Genomic DNA, 19,123 nt, shown 5'->3' with positions numbered 1-19,123 from the left:
AAGTAAACTGAACAGAAAACAACTTCATAGCATAAACACGTTCGGATCTTCAACAAGTACTTCAAAAGCAGAAAATATCCAAAAGCAACAAAGATCCAACGTAAGGAAAAACAAGCAATTTAACTACGAAAGCGAAATAAAAGTGTTTTGCTACTCCGGGCGATGGAACTCCTAAACTATGATCTTGCTGGCTGGAATAAGGATGACTGGTACTCCGGGAACATCTGGGCGTCAGGTGATCATGGCTGCGGCGAGGCAAGAAGCGGGACACGGCTGAAAGACTGGTATTACCGAGAGAACTCTCTACCCAAAGATGGTGGTGAATGAGTGAATGTGTATCGTCCTCCTTTCTCTCTCCTTCTTGGCTTCCTTTTATAGGGAGGCTTACCCTTGATTTTAGGGTAAATCCTCATTGCAAGTTGACTTCTTTGCCCTCAATTGTGGGTAATCCGTCCCAGCTATCCGTCTTCTCCATCTCAAGCCGTTTCAGCCCGAATACTGATCAGTATGAGATCATGTTGGCGCCCTTTTTCACCTGAACATTCCGAAACTTCCTTACTAGCTAGAACACTTAACCTGCACACTTTGAGCAACTGTTTTGCAGATATAATCAATTTTGCACATCATACTGACCAGTAACCAAGGCCTAGAATACGACTTATCAAACTGCTCACACTTACCACATGCTTGTCCTCAAGCGTGAAGAACAAACAAAAAGAAATAAGTCGAATTCTAGCCTGGTTACTCCCCTGACCGACTCAATCCTAAACTAGACCCTAGACTACAACGGAAAGAGAAAACGAAAAACACAAAAACAAGCACAGAAAAGAAAACACATAAACGAACACAGAAAGACTAAACACAAAGATTGGGCTATATTTTCAACCGTCCTTCCCCTCGGGATCAGGTGCAATCCGGCCTTAGACAGCCTTGAACTTCTGCCGCCCCCCTTTTCTTTCCTAGTCAGTATATCCGCTTGTCAAGATCGCCCACACTCTCGGCCGAACACTAGGTTCACTCAGTCACTCATACCTCACCAGGAATGTTAGGACTGCATTCTCTCATTATGCTCAACCACAGTTGCTTCGGACTTAGATCTCACGAGCAGCTACTGAAGGACTTACAGGCTTGTAACGGGGCTTTTGGCTTGTAATGTTTTGGGTGGATGTTCCTAAGGCTCTAAGGTTCAAAATTTCTATTTTATTGATGCGGGGGAACTGTGTGCACTTGGGCCTCTGATTAGTTGCTTTTCTTGGCTGATGCTTCTGGCTTTGATCTCCAACTGGTCAGTAGCTTCTTGTGGCTTCGCCACCCTTATTCCTTCTTCAATATTTTGTGGCCGAGTTTTTCTGACCATTTTCCTTCATCTTTTCTCTCTTTTTTTTGGGGGGGGTTCCTACTGCCTTCAGTGTTGCTACACGCAGTCACTTCACCCTAGACAATTTGTGGCAGCCGCTCTTTTCTTTTCTAAACATGTGGAAAGTGGTTCCACTTTAGGCTTTTAACTCACATTTAAAGAGGACTTTCGTGTTTGGCTCTAAGTATGGGCTTTTCTCTCATACTCACATCATCTATCCTGGCTAGGAGGTACTAAGGGGGGTGGTTTCTATTTTTTCAGCATGTCTTATTTCCCTCAATTCCCCTCACCGTCAGCTCAAGACAGTTGAGTTTTAAGCCCAATCAACACACAAAATTAAAAAAAAACTATATCTAACAGGACAGTAACACAAGCACAAACACAGACCACACATATACACATACATCATATTGGCCATTGCGTCCCCCCTCCCACTTCACAAGTGTCTGCCCTCAGATAGGGCTGTGAAGTGGAAAAGGTAATGGCCAGTATGATGGACACATAGACAAACAGACAAAAACAACATATTAAAACTAAAACTTCTCACACTTAGACTATGGAATGGGTTAAGTGGGAGAGTTTGAAAACCTAAACAGAAACCAACAAACAAAACACACATATATACAAAACTCCTCACACTTAGGCCATGCAATGGGCTAAGTGTGAGCCAACATGCTTACGAAAAAAAAAGAAAGCAGAAAACACAAACACATGCGCCAAAAAGACAAACCCTTAACTTCTCACACTTAGACTATAAAATAGGCTAAGTGTTATGAATGGGGTTTGCGCACAAACAGAAATTATACTACCTAAAAAAAAACAAAACACAATTAAAATACGAAAAACTAAAAACTGAAAATAAAAAGAAAACTAACTGGTCAGTAGGTGGGGTGGTCACTTGTTCCTCCTGCTCCTTCGCGGGGCAGGTTGTGGTGCAGGTGGTTCTACCGGTTTCTCCTCTTCATTCTCGGATTGCTTGTTCCCAGATTCTGCCGACTCTTCGGCATCTCCTTCCTCTTGTTCCGCCTCTAGTTTCTGCTCTGCTTCTTTTGTCTCGGTTAATACCTCTTCTGATACTCGTGGTTCATTAGCTCGGCCTCCATGGCCACTTGGTTCAACAGCTTCCTCTTGGCCTCATTGTGTTAACTCCATCAATATCTCGTCTATCATGGACCCCATCCTGGCCATTTCTGTTATCAACCGTTGGTTTTCCTCTCCTAGCCTGGTAACAATCGTCTCCAAAGCTTCTTGCTTCTGACTCTGCCTCGTCTGTCCTGCAGACTCCTTCAGGATCCCTTCCATTATTGATGCTAACCGTGTCATTTCTGATCTCATCTGTCTGTTTTCCTCCGCTATCTCGTCCACAGCCTTCTCTATCCTTTCTTGACGTTGCTCTTGCGTTGATTCCTCCCTGGCTGCTGCTGCTGATCTCCCAGTCGGTATAGCTTCTTCTCCCATTGCGTAGAATTGGGGTGCGCCCTGTCTCATGTAAACGGTGTTCGTTCGGACGAACAAAGGTGTATCAAAAAGACCAGGAGGATCCACCATGATCTGGTTGGATAAATTTTCGGCCTCCGTGATGATGACGTTGTTTCTGACGAACACTCCCAAGACATGGCAGAGAGTGAGGTTCCTCGCTGGGTGGGTGGCAATTAGATGGCATTGGTAGGCGGTCCAAAAACCCAGATGCAACTTCCTTCCCTGCTTGGCGCACCAGAGAAGATATAACTCCGTCATCGATGTCCTAACAGCGGAGTTCGACTTCCCCGCTCCCTACTTCTCCACTCAGGCCCTATGGCCTCCTCTAAACTGCACATTCCCAGACGCACGGTCCACTCAATCAAGCTCATCCGTATCTCTCCGCCAAACAGCCTAAAACTGATACATTCTTCATCTAGATCAGTGGTGACCTTAAACCTAAAGGTCGTGAAAAACTTCTTCGCTAATCTAACCGGGACACTCGGATCCCCATTCTCCAACAACCATTCGAATCCTAACGCGTTCAAATAAGATAGAAACTGCTCGCGGGCACCTAACTCATCTAAAGAAGGAATGTGAAGTACCTTTCCGCTCTTCACCTGCTTACTCCATTCATCCTTGCTATCGAAAGCTTTCTGTAGCTCCTTCGAGTCGAAAAGCTTCATCTCCTCCACCAGATCATCAGTAAGGTCCACTGTCCAGCGCCGGTACCTCAGTCTCTCCACCGGTGGGTGGACTAACTCTCGATGATCATTCTGAAGCTGTTGTTCTGCGTACTCCTCTTCCTCCAAAGAGATATCGCTGTCGGAGGCTGAATCCTCGCTGGCAGCGTATTCGCTATCACTTCGCTCCCTCCGGTGTTCCTGGACTCGCTGAACTGACTCAGTAATGACTATGCCAGTGTTTACTCTACGTGGCTTCTTGTTGCTGGGCTTCTTCTTCATAGGGGCCTTCCCCTTTCGTTTTCTCTCTTCACGGTATCTAACTTCCTCACCGTCATCTATGGCTTTCTCTTCTTCGGGTTCCTTCTCAGCTTGTGTTGAAAGTGGATCCTGGATAGTAGGACTGGTCTCCTTGTGGCCTACTGACCTGGATGCGAGGTCCAGACCCTCAGCCATCCCGTCAGCCTCTTCACCTTGGCCACTCAGTGTTGGAGATACCGCTCCGGTTTCCATTGCAGTATCCTCTGGGTTGGTAACGAGTAAAGGCTCCTCCCCAGGTTTTGTGGGAGTGGTCCTTTCTTCTTCACTCGAGATCTCCACGGGATCTGCCTCTGTGTTCGGCTTCGCCTTGCTAGCTGCCCATCTGCCCAGGCATCGCTGCGATACCCTTTGCGGTTTGGCCGACTCTGCCTTGGAGTCTGTCTTCACTACCAGTTTCCGTCTGATGGGAATCGGCTTTACTACCTGAGGTGCCACTATGGTGGATGCTTCTACCTCTGGTTCTGCTGTCTCTGTTCCTGTTTCCTTGGTCATGCCTACCGCCTTCGAAGCAAGGTCTAGACCCTCAGCCTTCGAGGCAGTAGCTTCCGCTGCTTGGCCTACTTCGTTCAAGATGAAGTCAAACTCCTCATCTGTCATCAACGACCGCTTCTGGGCTGATTCGTTCAGACCTATGTCCTCCCTTTCCACCTCATGAGACACCGGCTCCTCCTCTGGCGCCCTCTTCGTTTTGCCACTCCCGCTGGCCCTTTTCTTACGCTCCTCAGGGTCGGAGTCGTAATGGGCGGCGACAGCGTCGAGCTCCGCCGAATCTGGTACCGAGGTCTCCGATGGCGCGGTCGCCGAGGGAGATCCCTCCTCCGATTGTACTTCTGCGTGACTGACCGGTGCAGGTGGAATTTCACTGGGTGCGGTTCCTACGCCCCCCATTTGACCGAAACCAGCCAATGCCGCCGTCCAGTCCCGAGTGGGGTCCTGTTGACGAAGAAATGCCATCATGGCATCCATGGAAATCATAGGTGGTGGCTGAGCGGTCGGTGCTGGTGGTGGTGGATTTTGCTGTGGTTGTGCCTCCTGGGTTTCTTGGCGGCGCGGTTTGATTTTCTTGGCGAACGCTTTCTTCCCCATGATCGGAAATCGAATGAGAATGATGAGAGAGTTTGATATCTTGGAGAGAGTTGGGGTTGAGAATGATGTTTCCGTGAGAGAGGTGGATAAGAATTTCTTGAAAGCGAATTTGAAAATGAGGGTTTGTGAGGGAAAAGGGTTGGGACGGTGAGTTTAATTTGGGTGAGAGAGAGCAGTTGCAGGTGGTTGTAACCGGTTATCAGGGGTTGCCGGTCGCGACGCTTCAGATGGGAGGCGGTTGAAATTGCTGGCCTCTGATTGGTCAGCGTGTCCCTCCTCTCTGCTCACGCGCCATCCTAGCCGCTGCCACCATGCAAAAGCTGCACCAACTTTGATTCAAATTTTCGTCCTCTCCATAATCCCCCCTATACTTACCTAATAAGGAAAATAAATCAAATGGGCCCTTAAATAAAATCTGAAATAGCACCAGATAAGTAATCCTTTGGTCAATGTGTACTCCAAATTAAAATTAAGGCCCGAAAATATTTTTGGATTTTTAGAAATTATCTTGCATGCAAAGATTAACTACGTATTTACAATATTTACATCTTCCTTTGGCAATTTCGAATTCTACTTGGCCAGTATATGCAAACTATTTTCAAAAGAAACTAGCCACGTGGAACTCCTAATTCCTATCTTACTGATCAGTATGAAACCGATGTAAGTGGTTGTAGTGGAATTTCATCCACTACACCCACCTCGCTATTATCCCTGAATATTTTCAACCTATGTCCATTTACTATGAAAGGTTCAGAGTTAGAAAAACTCCCTGAAATTTCCACTGCCCCATTGGAACGGAGTGCAGTTATGATGTAAGGTCCTGTCCATTTGGACTTGAGCTTTCCTGGTATCAGCTTCAATCTTGACTGGAAGAGTAGTACTTTCTGGCCAACGTGGAGCTCCTTAGTTCTTAGATTTCGATCATGCCACAATTTAGTTCGCTCTTTGTACCACATGGCTGAGTCGAATGACTCCAATCTAAGTTCCTCAAGCTCCTGCAGTTGCAGCTTCCTTTCCTCTTCACAGGCTGTAGCATCCATATTCACTTTCTGTACTGCCCAGTATGCTCGATGCTCGATCCCAACCGGCAAGTGGCACATCTTCCCAAAAACGATCCGGTAAGGGGACATGCCTATGGGGGTTTTGTAGGCTGTTCGATACGCCCAGAGAGCATCCTCTAACCTTACACTCCAATCCTTCCTAGAAGTGTTCACAGTCTTCTCCAAAATTTTCTTTATCTCGCGGTTAGAAATCTCCGCTTGACCATTCGCTTGCGGATGGTAAGGGCTGGATAGTCTATGGTGCACACCGTACTTTTTCATCAAGGATTCAATTGTACGGTTACAGAAGTGCGTACCTTGATCGGATATGATCGCCCTGGGCACACCGAATCGGCTGAAAATATGACTCTTTAAGAACTTGGCTACCTTCTTGGCTTCACACGTGCTTGTGGCCTTGGCTTCTACCCATTTGGAGACGTAGTCTACAGCAACTAGGATATACAGATTCCCATAGGATGAAGGAAATGGCCCCATGAAGTCCATTCCCCATATGTTGAATAGCTCGCAAACTATTATAGGTACTTGCGGCATTTTATCCCGGGCAGATATTCCACCGGTCAGTTTGGCAACGCTCACAGCTCCTGCAGAACTCGTACGCATCTTTGTTGAGAGTTGGCCAGTAAAAGCCGCTATCCAGAATCTTCCTTGCCGTCTTCTTGGACCCGAAGTGCCTTCCACATGCTAACGAATGGCAGTGGGTTAAAACATCCCGCTGCTCCCAGTCAGGAATGCACCTCCTTATCACTTAATCGGACCCTACCCTCCACAGATAGGGGTCGTCCCAAAAGTAGTATTTTGCTTCACTCCTGATCTTCATTCTTTGTGCTTTGGTAACACTCGGTACTTCTGGAAGCTCTCCAGTCACTAGGTAGTTGGCCAGGTCCGCATACCATGGCTCTTGCCCTACCTTCTCTTTCCCTTTTGCTGTGTCATTCTGACCAGTAAGTTTGAACACTTCTTCCCAATCAATTTTTCTGGGCGCAAAAATCAGCTCGCACAAATGTTCCTCCGGAAACTTGTCATGCACTTCTTCGCTGTTCCCATCTTGCACTATTCTACTCAAATGGTCTGCCACCTTGTTCTCGACTCCTCTGTTATCTTCCACCTCCCAATCAAATTCTTGTAACAAGAGTACCCATCGGATCAAGCGTGGTTTGGATTCTTTCTTGGCAATCAGATACTTAATCGCTGCATGGTCAGTATACACTATGACTTTGGATCCCAGCAAATATGGCCGGAACTTCTCAAAAGAATACACCACTGCCAGCATCTCTTTTTCAGTGGTATCGTAATTCCGCTGGGCTTGATTCAGAGTTTTGGACGCATAAATATTACGTACCTCTTCCCATCGATCTTCTGACCCAGCACGGCTCCTACCGCAAAATCGCCGGCGTCGCACATTACTTCGAAAGGATGGTTCCAGTCAGGAGCCCTTATGATAGGTGCGGATATCAGCTTTTCCTTGAGAAGGTTGAAAGCAGCCTTGCATTGCTCATCAAAAATGAACTCCACGTCATTCTGAAGTAATCTGGTAAGGGGCTGGGCGATCTTAGAGAAATCCTTGATAAATCTTCGATAAAATCCGGCGTGCCCCAGAAAACCCCTTATTCCCTTCTGATCAGTAGGGAATGGTAATTTGGATATAACATCTACCTTGGCTCGATCCACTTGGATACCTCTTTCTGAGACCACGTGTCCTAAAACTATCCCTTCGGTGACCATAAAATGACACTTCTCAAAGTTCAAAACCAAACTCTTTGCTTGACACCTTTCCAAAACTATATCAAAATGGTGAAGGCAAGAGTCGAACGAGTCTCCGAAACCGTGAAGTCATCCATGAATATCTCTATGCAATCCTCAATCAAATCGGAAAATATGCTCATCATACATCGTTGAAACGTACCTGGAGCGTTGCATAGGCCGAAAGGCATGTGACGGTATGCATAGGTTCCAAACGGGCAAGTGAAAGTGGTCTTGTCCTGGTCCTCAGGATCTACGTAAATTTGGAAATACCCGCTGTACCCATCTAGAAAGCAGAAAAACTTCTTCCCAACTAATCTCTCCAACATTTGGTCGATGAACGACAGGGGAAAATGGTCCTTCCTGGTCGCATTGTTCAGTTTACGGTAATCGATGCACATTCGCCAACCCGTGACTAGCCTCGTTGGGATCAGCTCATTCCTCTCATTCTGAACTACTTGGATGCCCGACTTCTTTGGAACCATGTGAATCGGACTGACCCACTCACTGTCCGGCACTGAATAGATAATTCCTAGCGACAACAACTTCAAGATTTCCTTCAATATTTCCTCTCGCATGTTCGGGTTTACCTTCCTTTGAGCATCTCTATGTGCTTTCGCTCCTTCTTCCAGCCTAATATGGTGCATGCAGACGTCGGGGCTTATCTCCACTAAATCTGTAAGACTCCATCCAATCGCCTTCTTGTTCTTACTCAGCACAGTCAGCAGCCTAGCCTCCTGTTCCCTTGTAAGACTGCTACTGATGATCACTGGATATGAGTCCTCACCTCCGAGGAAGGCATACTTCAAATTCGGTGGCAACTTCTTCAGCTCAACTTGGGGTGGAAGTGTGTCTTCGGGTAGAGGGTTTTTCTCAGTCTTTCCTTCTTTTTCTAAATCTCCCTCTGATGGTTCTTATATACTGACTGGTAGCTGAGCCCCTGCGGCTCCAATGAACTCCGATTTCTGACAGAATTCCTTGATCGCTACTTCTATTTCTTCATCAGTCAACCCTTGGCTACTGATCAGATCACACCATGCAGCAGCTTCTATGTCAGCCTGTTCATAAACATCTAAAGCCTGGAGTTTCTCCTGCAATAGTTCGGTCTCAAGAAAATCTTGGACTAGGGGGTCAATCACATCAACATAGCATTGATTTTCAGAATCGATGGGTTTCTTCATGGCATCATTTATATCGAAGGTAAACTTCTCCCCATGAAAATCAATGCAAATAGTCCCCTCAGCCATATCCACTATTGTCTTGGCCGTTCTCAGAAAAGGTCTTCCTAACAAGACTCCACTAGACTCCCTCGCTTCATGCTCACTCATTTTGATCACATAAAAATCAGCAGGGTATGTAAAATCATGCACTCTTACTAACACATTTTCTAAAACTCCCTCAGGACTTATGCACGACCTATCAGCCAGTTGGATCAACACCCTAGTATTTGACAGCCTCGCTCCTTTCAACCGGTTATAGATAGACAATGGCATGACATTTATAGATGCCCCCAAATCACACATTGCATGTTCGACCTTCACATCTCCTACAGTTATGGGTAGGGTGAACATACCTGGGTCGGCTCTCTTGGGTGGTAACTTCTCTTGCACTATCGCTGACGCTATCCATTCCACCATAATCTTGCCATCCTTCTGGGCTCTCCCGGCTATGAAGTCCTTTATGAATTTCCCGAGAGGGGGTAGCTTCACGGCTTGGAGGAATGGTATGGTGACATCCAATTTCCCAAAAATCGACAAGTAGTCAATCGGGTTCTCTTTCTTCCTCTTTGTAACAAATCGGAATGGGAATGGTTTCTCCCCTTTTTTCTCCCCTACTGGTCCCTCAGCAACCTTGTTGGAGTCTTTCTTGGGTAGTTCCTGGGTCTGGGCCTCCATTCTGGGCTCTTCTTCTTGAGGAGGTTCCTTCCTGGTCAGTAGGGTGTCGGGTTCACCTCTTACACTTGGTGTATCATCCAAGAAGAATGGATCCTGCGAACGAGGCATAGGTCTCCCTAATTCTTCCGCTGAATGGTATCGCCTCCTATCTTCGTTCCATTGGGTCCTCCACTAGGTCGTTTCGGTTGAGGCGTGTCAAAAGTAGTTCCTGACCTCAACGTAACCTTACTCACATTTGCCTTTTCGGGCATTTGGACTGTAGATGGGAGTTTCCCCGCATTTCCCTTCAAATCACCCACCGAACTGCCAGTTGAGCTAACTGCCTATTCATCATATCCATGTTCGCCTTATGTTCCTTCTGGGCATTTTGCATCCCCTGCACGACCTCATTATGGGATTGCAATTCTCCTTTGATGCTCTGTTGTGACGCTAGCATTTCACCCATCATGTCCTCAAAGGATCTCCTTGGCCTGTTCGAATTTTGGAAATGACTCGGCCCTTGGTGTTGATAGTTCTGGGAGTTTTGCTGGCCTTGATTAGGCGGGTATTGGTTATACTGGGTAGGAGGGGTGTACTGATCTTGAGGATATTGATTCTGGTGCTGGCCTTGGAATTGATTTTGGTTCTGATGGTGTTGGGGTCCTGGGTTCGGCTGATTTTGGAAATTTTGGAAGTTTCTCTGGTGGGGCGGCACATAGACAGGGTCCAGGTTCTGGTTTTGTGGGTTTTGGTTTTGGGATTGTTGGTTTCTTCCTGACCAGTTGGGGTGGTAGTCTGGGTTTGCTGGTCCACGGTTATGGTTTTGGTTCGGATGGGGGTTATACTGGTTCTGACCTTGGTTCTGATTTTGGCTTCCGTCACCCCATCGGAAGTTTGGATGATCCCTCCATGGTGCATCCCGTTGTCTACCTTGAATCCAATGCCCACTAGAATTGAAGTACCCCGCAGCATTAACTTGCTCCATATTCCCTAAGTCATTAGGCTGATCATAGTTCGGTCCTTGATTTCCCTGCTCTGCATTCTTGTAATTCCCAGCTGGGGAAGGTGGTGGAGTGCTCTTCTCGATCGCACTCAGAAGTGACTTCTTCAGCTCATCTATTTTCAAATCCATTTTCTGCTCCAGCTTATTTTCCTGATCAGTAAGCGAGGCAACAGCAGCTCGCTCTCGGTTGTATCCTTCCCTTGAATGGTCATACTCTTTCTTTGCATTCAGTAGCTTCCTTAGGACTCTCTTCGCTTCGCTGACCCGTAATTGCGTGAAGCTTCCTCCTGACGATGAATTTGCCAGGTCCTTGGTTACCGCGTTCATACCTTCGTAGAAAGTATGATGTACTTCAATGTCCGCCATGCGATGGTTGGGACATGATTCCAAAAGACCCATGTATCTTGTCCAATAATCACTCAAGGGTTCATCATACCCTTGCTTCACATTAGTTATTTCCCTCTTCAGCGCGCTTGTCTTGGATGGCGGAAAAAACTCGCCCAGGAATGCTGACTTGAAATCGGCCCAAGTCTCAATAGAGTTGGGGGACAGGCGCATGAATCAGGTGTTAGCTTCCCCCTTGAGCACAAATGGCAAAGCCTTCAGCCTATAATCATCCTCAGTCGCTCCTGCCGGTCTCCTCTGCGCCCTACAAATTTTACAAAACTCATGAAGAAACTCATACGGCCCTTCGTAGCTCTTCCCACAGTATGTAGGTAGGATCGCGATCACATGAGGCTTCACATCGCAGGCGGTTTGCCCTGGAGTAACGACTATGGCTTGCGGGGGCTCTCCTTCAGTATGTGCGTTCAGCGTCCCGATCTCCGGGTCTTCATCTCCCTGATTGGCCATTTCCCTTGGGTTGGCTTCCAACAGTGGTTTCTCTTCTGGTATTGGTCCCTCTATGGTGCCCTTCTCTTCGTCACTACTCGTGCCTAGGTCAGACAAGGTGGTCGACAGGCCAGAACGAGTGGTTACGAGTATAGTTCCTCGCTTGAGTATTTTCGGCCTCCACTGATCAGGAGACGAGCTACTGCTCATAAACTGAAATGAAAAGAAAAAGGAAAATTATACACAATATATACACCAAAGTATCACACACAAAAGTAACTAATAACGCCATCCATCCCCGGCAACGGCGCCATTTGAAAGGTACGGCAGGGTGCGTAGGTGTCGTTCAAGCAAGGATATATCCTACTGGTCAGGATAGAGATCCTAACTAAGCCTAGACCTTGGTTTCAAAGATTCCTCAACCCTCTTCTACTGGGTAGTATAGTGAAGGTAGGGGTCGAATCCCACAGGGATGGTGCGTTAAAACTATTGTGGTGATATTCTGGATGGTTTGGTTAGCTACCACGCTTGGGTTGAGTCTCTACTTAGACGGGAAATTAAGATGGTGTCCTACTGACTAGGAAGGGTGAATGGTGGTCGACATGTAGTGGTGTACGTGGAATTATGGTGGATGCGGTGTAACAGAAAATATGCGGAAAGTACTAGGTTTCTATAAAAGGCTAAACAGAAAAGCAGAGAATAAGTGGTAGTTGTGGTGACTAGGCTGACAGATCTGCAGGGTGTACTAAAAGTGAAGGACAAAAAGCAAAAGGCATCTAAAAAGCAAAAGTGGTCCCAAACTTGGACATGGACATCATCTTCTTCAACAAACACAAACTAAAATCAGAAAAGCAAACCAGATTCAGCACCATAAAAACACAGATTAATAACTCACGAACACAGATCTACAATCAAAAATTCCAAATCGAAAATCAAACATCGAAACTGAAATCCCGTCTACTGATCAGCATGGAAGAAGACAAGAAACACATAACTGCACCTTGCATGACACAAACCTCTATGAAATAAAAGTAACAGATTATGCTAACTCGAAGAAATAAACTACTAACTGGAAACACACGATTCGATACTCAAATCGACCAGAAACTCTAGATCTAAGCTAACTAGGCAGACGGAAAAGAGATCGGCGAAGTAAACTGAACAGAAAACAACTTCATAGCATAAACACGTTCGGATCTTCAACAAGTACTTCAAAAGCAGAAAATATCCAAAAGCAACAAAGATCCAACGTAAGGAAAAACAAGCAATTTAACTACGAAAGCGAAATAAAAGTGTTTTGCCACTCCGGGCGATGGAACTCCTAAACTATGATCTTGCTGGCTGGAATAAGGATGACTGGTACTCCGGGAACATCTGGGCGTCAGGTGATCATGGCTGCGGCGAGGCAAGAAGCGGGACACGGCTGAAAGACTGGTATTACCGAGAGAACTCTCTACCCAAAGATGGTGGTGAATGAGTGAATGTGTATCGTCCTCCTTTCTCTCTCCTTCTTGGCTTTCTTTTATAGGGAGGCTTACCCTTGATTTTAGGGTAAATCCTCATTGCAAGTTGACTTCTTTGCCCTCAATTGTGGGTAATCCGTCCCAGCTATCCGTCTTCTCCATCTCAAGCTGTTTCAGCCCGAATACTGATCAGTATGAGATCATGTTGGCGCCCTTTTTCACCTGAACATTCCGAAACTTCCCTACTGGCTAGAACACTTAACCTGCACACTTTGAGCAACTGTTTTGCAGATATAATCAATTTTGCACATCATACTGACCAGTAACCAAGGCCTAGAATACGACTTATCAGGGGGCAATTGACATTCTTTGACTTTTGCTGGATTCGCCAATTCGAGCTCTTAGATCTTTCCAGCATGGTGTTGCGGTTGGGGTACAATAGGAAAACCATCTGTGAGTTCTATTACGTTCATCCAAGGTACATTTATGGATGTACGGGCGTGGAAATAGGAGGTTCATTGCTGCCCATTACTGACGATCCACATCTGGCCCCTTTTCTCGAAGTCGTGGCTACTAGCACAAAGCTAGTTCACATTTATCTCGTGGAGATGACAGAGGCAGCCGCCTTGCTCAAGAAGCGAAAGGAAGAAGCGGAGGAGTTTCTAAAATTTGTGAACGCTTGTAAAAAACCCACTGTGGTCATTGAAGAGCTTGACGAACCGGAACCAATTGTGCCGAAGAGTAAACCGAAAAGGAAGAAACATCAGCACGAGGAGCAGAGGAAACCATCGGCACCATTATTGATGCTTGAGTGGTACCCTAGGGATGTCGAGTTTGAAGAGTATTTGACCAAAATTTTAGAAGACAAACGTTGCGAATGGAATAGGGAAGATGAGGCAGCACGTAAGAATTTGATGGATGCATTTGCATCATGTAGTACAGAACAAGCCGAAGCTGTTGTGGTGGAGGTTGAAGAAGATGATGCAGTCGATGGAGTTATTGGACAAGGAGAGGTCCATGCTTGCGAATATGGAGTTGAGGTTGAGGTAGAAGATGGAATTGAACAAGTTAGACATGGTGAACGCGTTATACAACCTGAGGTTGAGGTTGAAGAAGTTGTAGACCCTGCAGAGGTTAGTACACCACTGTGGTCTATGTTTGTGATTTGTTATTTATGTTTGGTATTCATATGTGATTCATCTTTTGGTCAGATTGGGCAGCATGAAGATGGAGCAATTGTAGACCCTGATATCGTGGCAGAGGTTAGTGCACACCTTTGTACTAGAGTTGTGATTTATGTTTGTATGTATGGTGTTCATTTGTGATTTTATGTTAAATCAGATGGGGCAATCTATTCATAGTCAAGATGTTCAACATGTTGACGATAGTCTGTACAACCCGACCCTGGATTTTTCAGCCGAACGTCAATGTCAACTGCAGTCAGAAGTTCCCATTATCGAGGAGATTCCGGATGAATTGCTAATGTCCGGACTTGAACGTGATGTGGAACAAGCTGGCCATGAAGTGCATGATGGGCCTGAAGTGCAGGGTGGACCGGAAGTGCAAGCTGGACCTGAAGTACAGGGTGGACCGGAAGTACATGATGGGCCGGGAGTAGAACCTCAAGAGGAGGTATACATTCCATCGTTTGAGTACGTTCCGGACGGCTGCCATCTCCATAACGAGGGACCGCCGACTGATGATGAAGATGATGAGATGAACCATTTTATCTCGTTGGCACACATGTGTCGAGATGAGCAGCTTTTCACCTCATATTACGAATTCATTGGTTTACATAGTTTGTGATTTCAGTCATAGTTGAGTAACCTCATTCGTGATTTCAGGCATAGATGAAAACAAAGCGTAATCAATCAACATCAGAAGATAACGAAGGAGTGAACACGATATAGCTTTGTTATAACAGTAGAAAAATTACAATACATAAGAACAAGATTGTGATTTTTAACTTTCGGAGAGTTGTTGCCGTTTTACCAATTGTTAGCGCCAATGCGTCACAGTCTTCAGTTTTCATGCCCAGTTGTAACTTCAAGGCTTCAAACTCCACAGTTTTCATGCGCAATTTTTCTTGCAGAACACCTTCAAGTAGCGATTTGGCTCGAAGTTCATATTCGAATTGGTCTCGCTCAAGTTTCACTCTCTGAAAGTAACTGTCTTGGCTTGGGGATAGGCTCACATCAACCCATCGAAAAAACTTGCAATCATCTTCCTGCATATTACTTTCTCATTAATCTTTCTGCCAACAAAATTAATAGAAAAACGAACAAAATACATGATTTTAACCTTCCATATTGGGCAGCGATAGTAACGTCTACCCGGTTTAGCAGCCGTCCTAGATGTCACAAGTTCAGCCTCAAGATCGTGATTACAATTCACAGTTTCGGGACGAGGCCAATTCCAACTGAAGCTTGAACCGAAAGATTGAGAAGAAGAAGAAGAAGAAGAAGAAGAAGGCGACATTGCAACACGACCTGAATTCAATTCGATAGTACAAAATTCAAATCAACAATGCAATTTCGCCGAAAGATAGCACATAGCACATAGCACATAGCACAAAAACTGAAATCATAATTCCGCCCAACTGTAAACTTCAACCAAGAATTGCAAAATTTTACAGATGCCCCGATTGTAACCCTACAACCATTACATTCGACCAAGAATTGCAAAATAGTTTTTCAGATGCCCGACAGTAACCCTACAACAAAAAAAATCAACCAACAATGGCAAAATAAAATTCCATATGAAATCGCCTAAACCCTTGTGGATACCCTAAATTCAGCGAAATCCAGATGAAATCCCCTAAATTCCATATGCCGAAGAAATGAAATCCCCTAAATTCCAGATGCTGAACTTTCTGCCAACAAATGAAATCCCCTAAATTCCCAGATGCCGAACAAAATAAAATCGCCTATTATGTTTAAAGAGGGAAATATGAAAGCCGGCGACAATGAAAGATGAAAGAAACAGAGTGTGTATACGGCAGTGTCGAATGCAAATCATTTAGAGAGGGAGGGAATGATGAAAGAAAATAGGAGAATGGAAATATGATTATTATTCTGTTTGACAAGACAGGACTTAGGACTTACACATGCAGGTTTAGTGGGTAAATAGTCGAAACTGCCCTTCGGCCTATTTGAGCATTTTCATCTAAAAAATGGCAAAATATACACGATTTGTGATTATATATTTTGTTAGATACCTGTGATGAGATTTTTAAATGTTAGGAGCCTATACTGTTACACGGCGAAAAGTTAGGGCCTTTTTTGCCGTTCACTCTTGTACAAATAACATAATATATGTAAATAGAAAAAAAGGGGGCTCAGTTTTCCAATGGCCGTGAGGCTTTGATCAGTTAGAATGTTGAGCTAATGCATCCTTCTGTATAGGCTCTGAAATCTTATCGGCATTTTCTTGAAGTCTTCGTCTCAGAATCGGCCTTTTAAAGAGCTTCAACGGCCATCTTCCTGGCTTCAGCTGCCCGAGCAGCTTCATCTGTTCCCTCTGGAACCTCCTGTTCGCATACCTCACTCCACCTCGCCATCCCAAACCTAACCTGCAACGTTAAACATAGCATATTTAGCGAGAAAACGAGAGAAAATCCTTATGCATTTCACTGGGTGCCCTCATTTTTTCCATGCTGTCTGGAGAAAACTATCCAGCCTCCAGAAAATGACAGAGGAGTGGAAAAATAGTGAAAATATATGTTTTCTCTCACATCCTAAACAGAATGAATGGTTCAGTTTACACTAATTCATAGCTCACACCTTTCTTCTAACTAATAAAAGCGCGTACAATTACTATAGCAATGTATCACTCAACCAAGCATCAGCTGTGGAACATCTCCAAATTCAACATAACAAAAGAGGAAACTTGATGAATAGAAATTCAGATGAGAGCTGTAGTTGTTTTATGGGATGCATTTTTCTCTTCATGATTCAATGATGCAAAGAGCGACGCATCATGCATCTCAAGTTTAAAGATTCTTGAGCAGTTCATGTTCCTTCAAGGCCATCTGCTACGCTTCTTGCTTCGTTTTAGGTTGGGGTTATCTGCATCTATTATCACCACTTTTCAATATTTTTTCTAAGTTGTTGCACCAAAATTACAACCTTTATAATATACGGTATGCAATTAGCAACACATCCACTTTTCAGTCTGGCCAAACCGGAACAGGCTTTGTTTGCTAATTAGACTTGAGGAAATAAGGTAAGCTAGTTTGTGTTATAAATGCAACTAAACCCTCCCTATGTGTTTCCAGCTACTTTAATAAAGGAATTTCTCATTGAGAATCAGAAATTATCGATCTTGTTCAAAAGTTAAATAAAGACTGTAAATCAAAGCTAACATAAATAGAAATCCGCGATCACTGACCCGATAATCAAACCAGTTCCAGCAGTTGCAAGACAAGCTGGCAGACTAACAGATCCTGAGACTAGTTTCCTCAACTCGGGATCTTCCATCTGATAATTGCTTTTCATCTGCCAAATAAAATCCATGTTCTCATATCAGTAGAAATAAAAAGTACAGGGGGCAAGTAGTAAATTTGAGTACAAGCAAGCAAAGACGAAGCTGTAATGGTCTATTGTATCCCGACTTACAAACAATCAGACAAAAATAAACATGATAATGATTAAAACATCATGAATAATTCTTTGGTTTATTTGCTTCAAGAATCCATAACCAGGAGCTCTGGCATCAAGCTCTTCTTTAAATCCAATCAAACAATTTAAATTTTAAGACGATTTTCAATCACAAAATGTAAGGACACAGTAGATTACCAGCACAACAAGATTATTAGTTGAGAAGGAAAACAATAAAGAGAGACATCCATCAATAACCACCATCATGCTTCAGAATGATACGAATCAATCTAAAATTCTCTCAACTCTACACTCACACCCAAAGCACAAGAAACTTCAAATATATGAAACACATTATCACATACTGATAAACATGTCAACATAAGGTGGACTCAAACAAAGCTGAAAATGCTTACAGCTTTCTCAATTGATTCAAGCTTTTGCTCGACTCTCGACTGATGCAACTGGCGTAAAGAATAACCTACATCAACATCCCCATCTTTGTTGAGCAAATCCAACAAACAGCAAAGTGCTAAAAGAAACTCAAACTGGATAATCATCATCTTCAAATTTTCTAACCACCCCACATATTAATACTCAGATCATATAATCTCCCTCCCTCTCTATGTGTGTGTGTGTGTGTTCAGTGTGAAAGAAAAGGGGAGAATCATACCTGCCCAAGCTGTAACAACTGATGCAATGGAAGTGGAGACTGTAAATACCACCTTATGCCTCTCAAATAAATCCTGAAACATCAAAACCAAAATTAAAACAAACCCCCCAAAATCAAACATCAACAAAAAAAAAAGTCCCCTAAAATAATCCAACTTTCATTCCATACATAAAAACCAAAATCTTTATCGGCAAAACGCATAAAAAAGAGGAATCTTTGCATTCACCCTTATGGTAGAATAAGTGAGCTGAGCAGAAGACATAGAATCCATAGCTTTTCTTCTCAGCTGAGATACTGCGATAGAGTTCATAATCGAGGTGCCCGACGCCCTCAATCGCGGCATACTTCTATAAAATCCTCCTCTCATTCTAAAACCTTGCTTTTGGTATCGATTTTTCTTGTTATTTTTTCTAAAGATGAATTTCTGGTTTTCAATTTTGAATCGATTATGGGAGCAAAAGGGTTTTCGTGAGAATTTGGGGATGGGAAGAGCAGTGAATTAAAGTGCCGAAATTATCATGAAATTCAGATTCTTGAGACACTCCAAACATTGGAAATTCTAACGCAGAGTGGTTAATTTTATGCAAATCACATTTTCACCCCTTACTTCTTACTAGAATATTAGTATTATTTGGCCGCCTTTTATCATTTTGAGTTTTTGATAAATACTTTTGTGATCAACTTCAAAAATGTATAATTTCTCCCTCCACAAATATATCTATTACTTTGACTCCACACAAATTTTAAAAAATAAAAAGTAATATATACTTTTTCAAATTTGTCTTATAATAAGGTCAATTTAATTCTAGGTATTCCAAATAAAAAAGTGGAACATATAATCAAAGATAAGGAAATAGTACTCCCTCCGTCCCACATAATTTGACCCAGTTTTCTATTTCGGGAAGTCCCACATAATTTGACCCATTTTACTTTTACCATTTTTGGTAGTGAACCCCACATTCCACTAACTCAATC

At 44.1% G+C, this 19,123-nt stretch overlaps 1 protein-coding gene across 1 annotated transcript; it reads right to left on the bottom strand.

The window, feature by feature from the left end:
• Positions 1 to 16,067: 16,067 nt before the first annotated feature.
• LOC121783431 lies at positions 16,068 to 18,745 on the bottom strand. The gene is made up of 5 exons (XM_042181502.1): positions 18,375 to 18,745; positions 18,149 to 18,221; positions 17,892 to 17,956; positions 17,267 to 17,373; positions 16,068 to 16,448 (listed from the first exon to the last, which is right to left on the bottom strand). The coding sequence occupies exons 1-5, from the start codon at positions 18,513 to 18,515 to the stop codon at positions 16,244 to 16,246; spliced, it is 591 nt and encodes a 196-aa protein (XP_042037436.1). The 5' UTR covers positions 18,516 to 18,745; the 3' UTR covers positions 16,068 to 16,243.
• Between the last annotated feature and the right edge of the window lie 378 nt (positions 18,746 to 19,123).

Source organism: Salvia splendens, chromosome 21 (genome assembly GCF_004379255.2).
Source record: "Salvia splendens isolate huo1 chromosome 21, SspV2, whole genome shotgun sequence".
Taxonomy (NCBI): Eukaryota; Viridiplantae; Streptophyta; class Magnoliopsida; order Lamiales; family Lamiaceae; genus Salvia; species Salvia splendens.
This window is presented reverse-complemented; position numbering and strand designations above follow the sequence as displayed.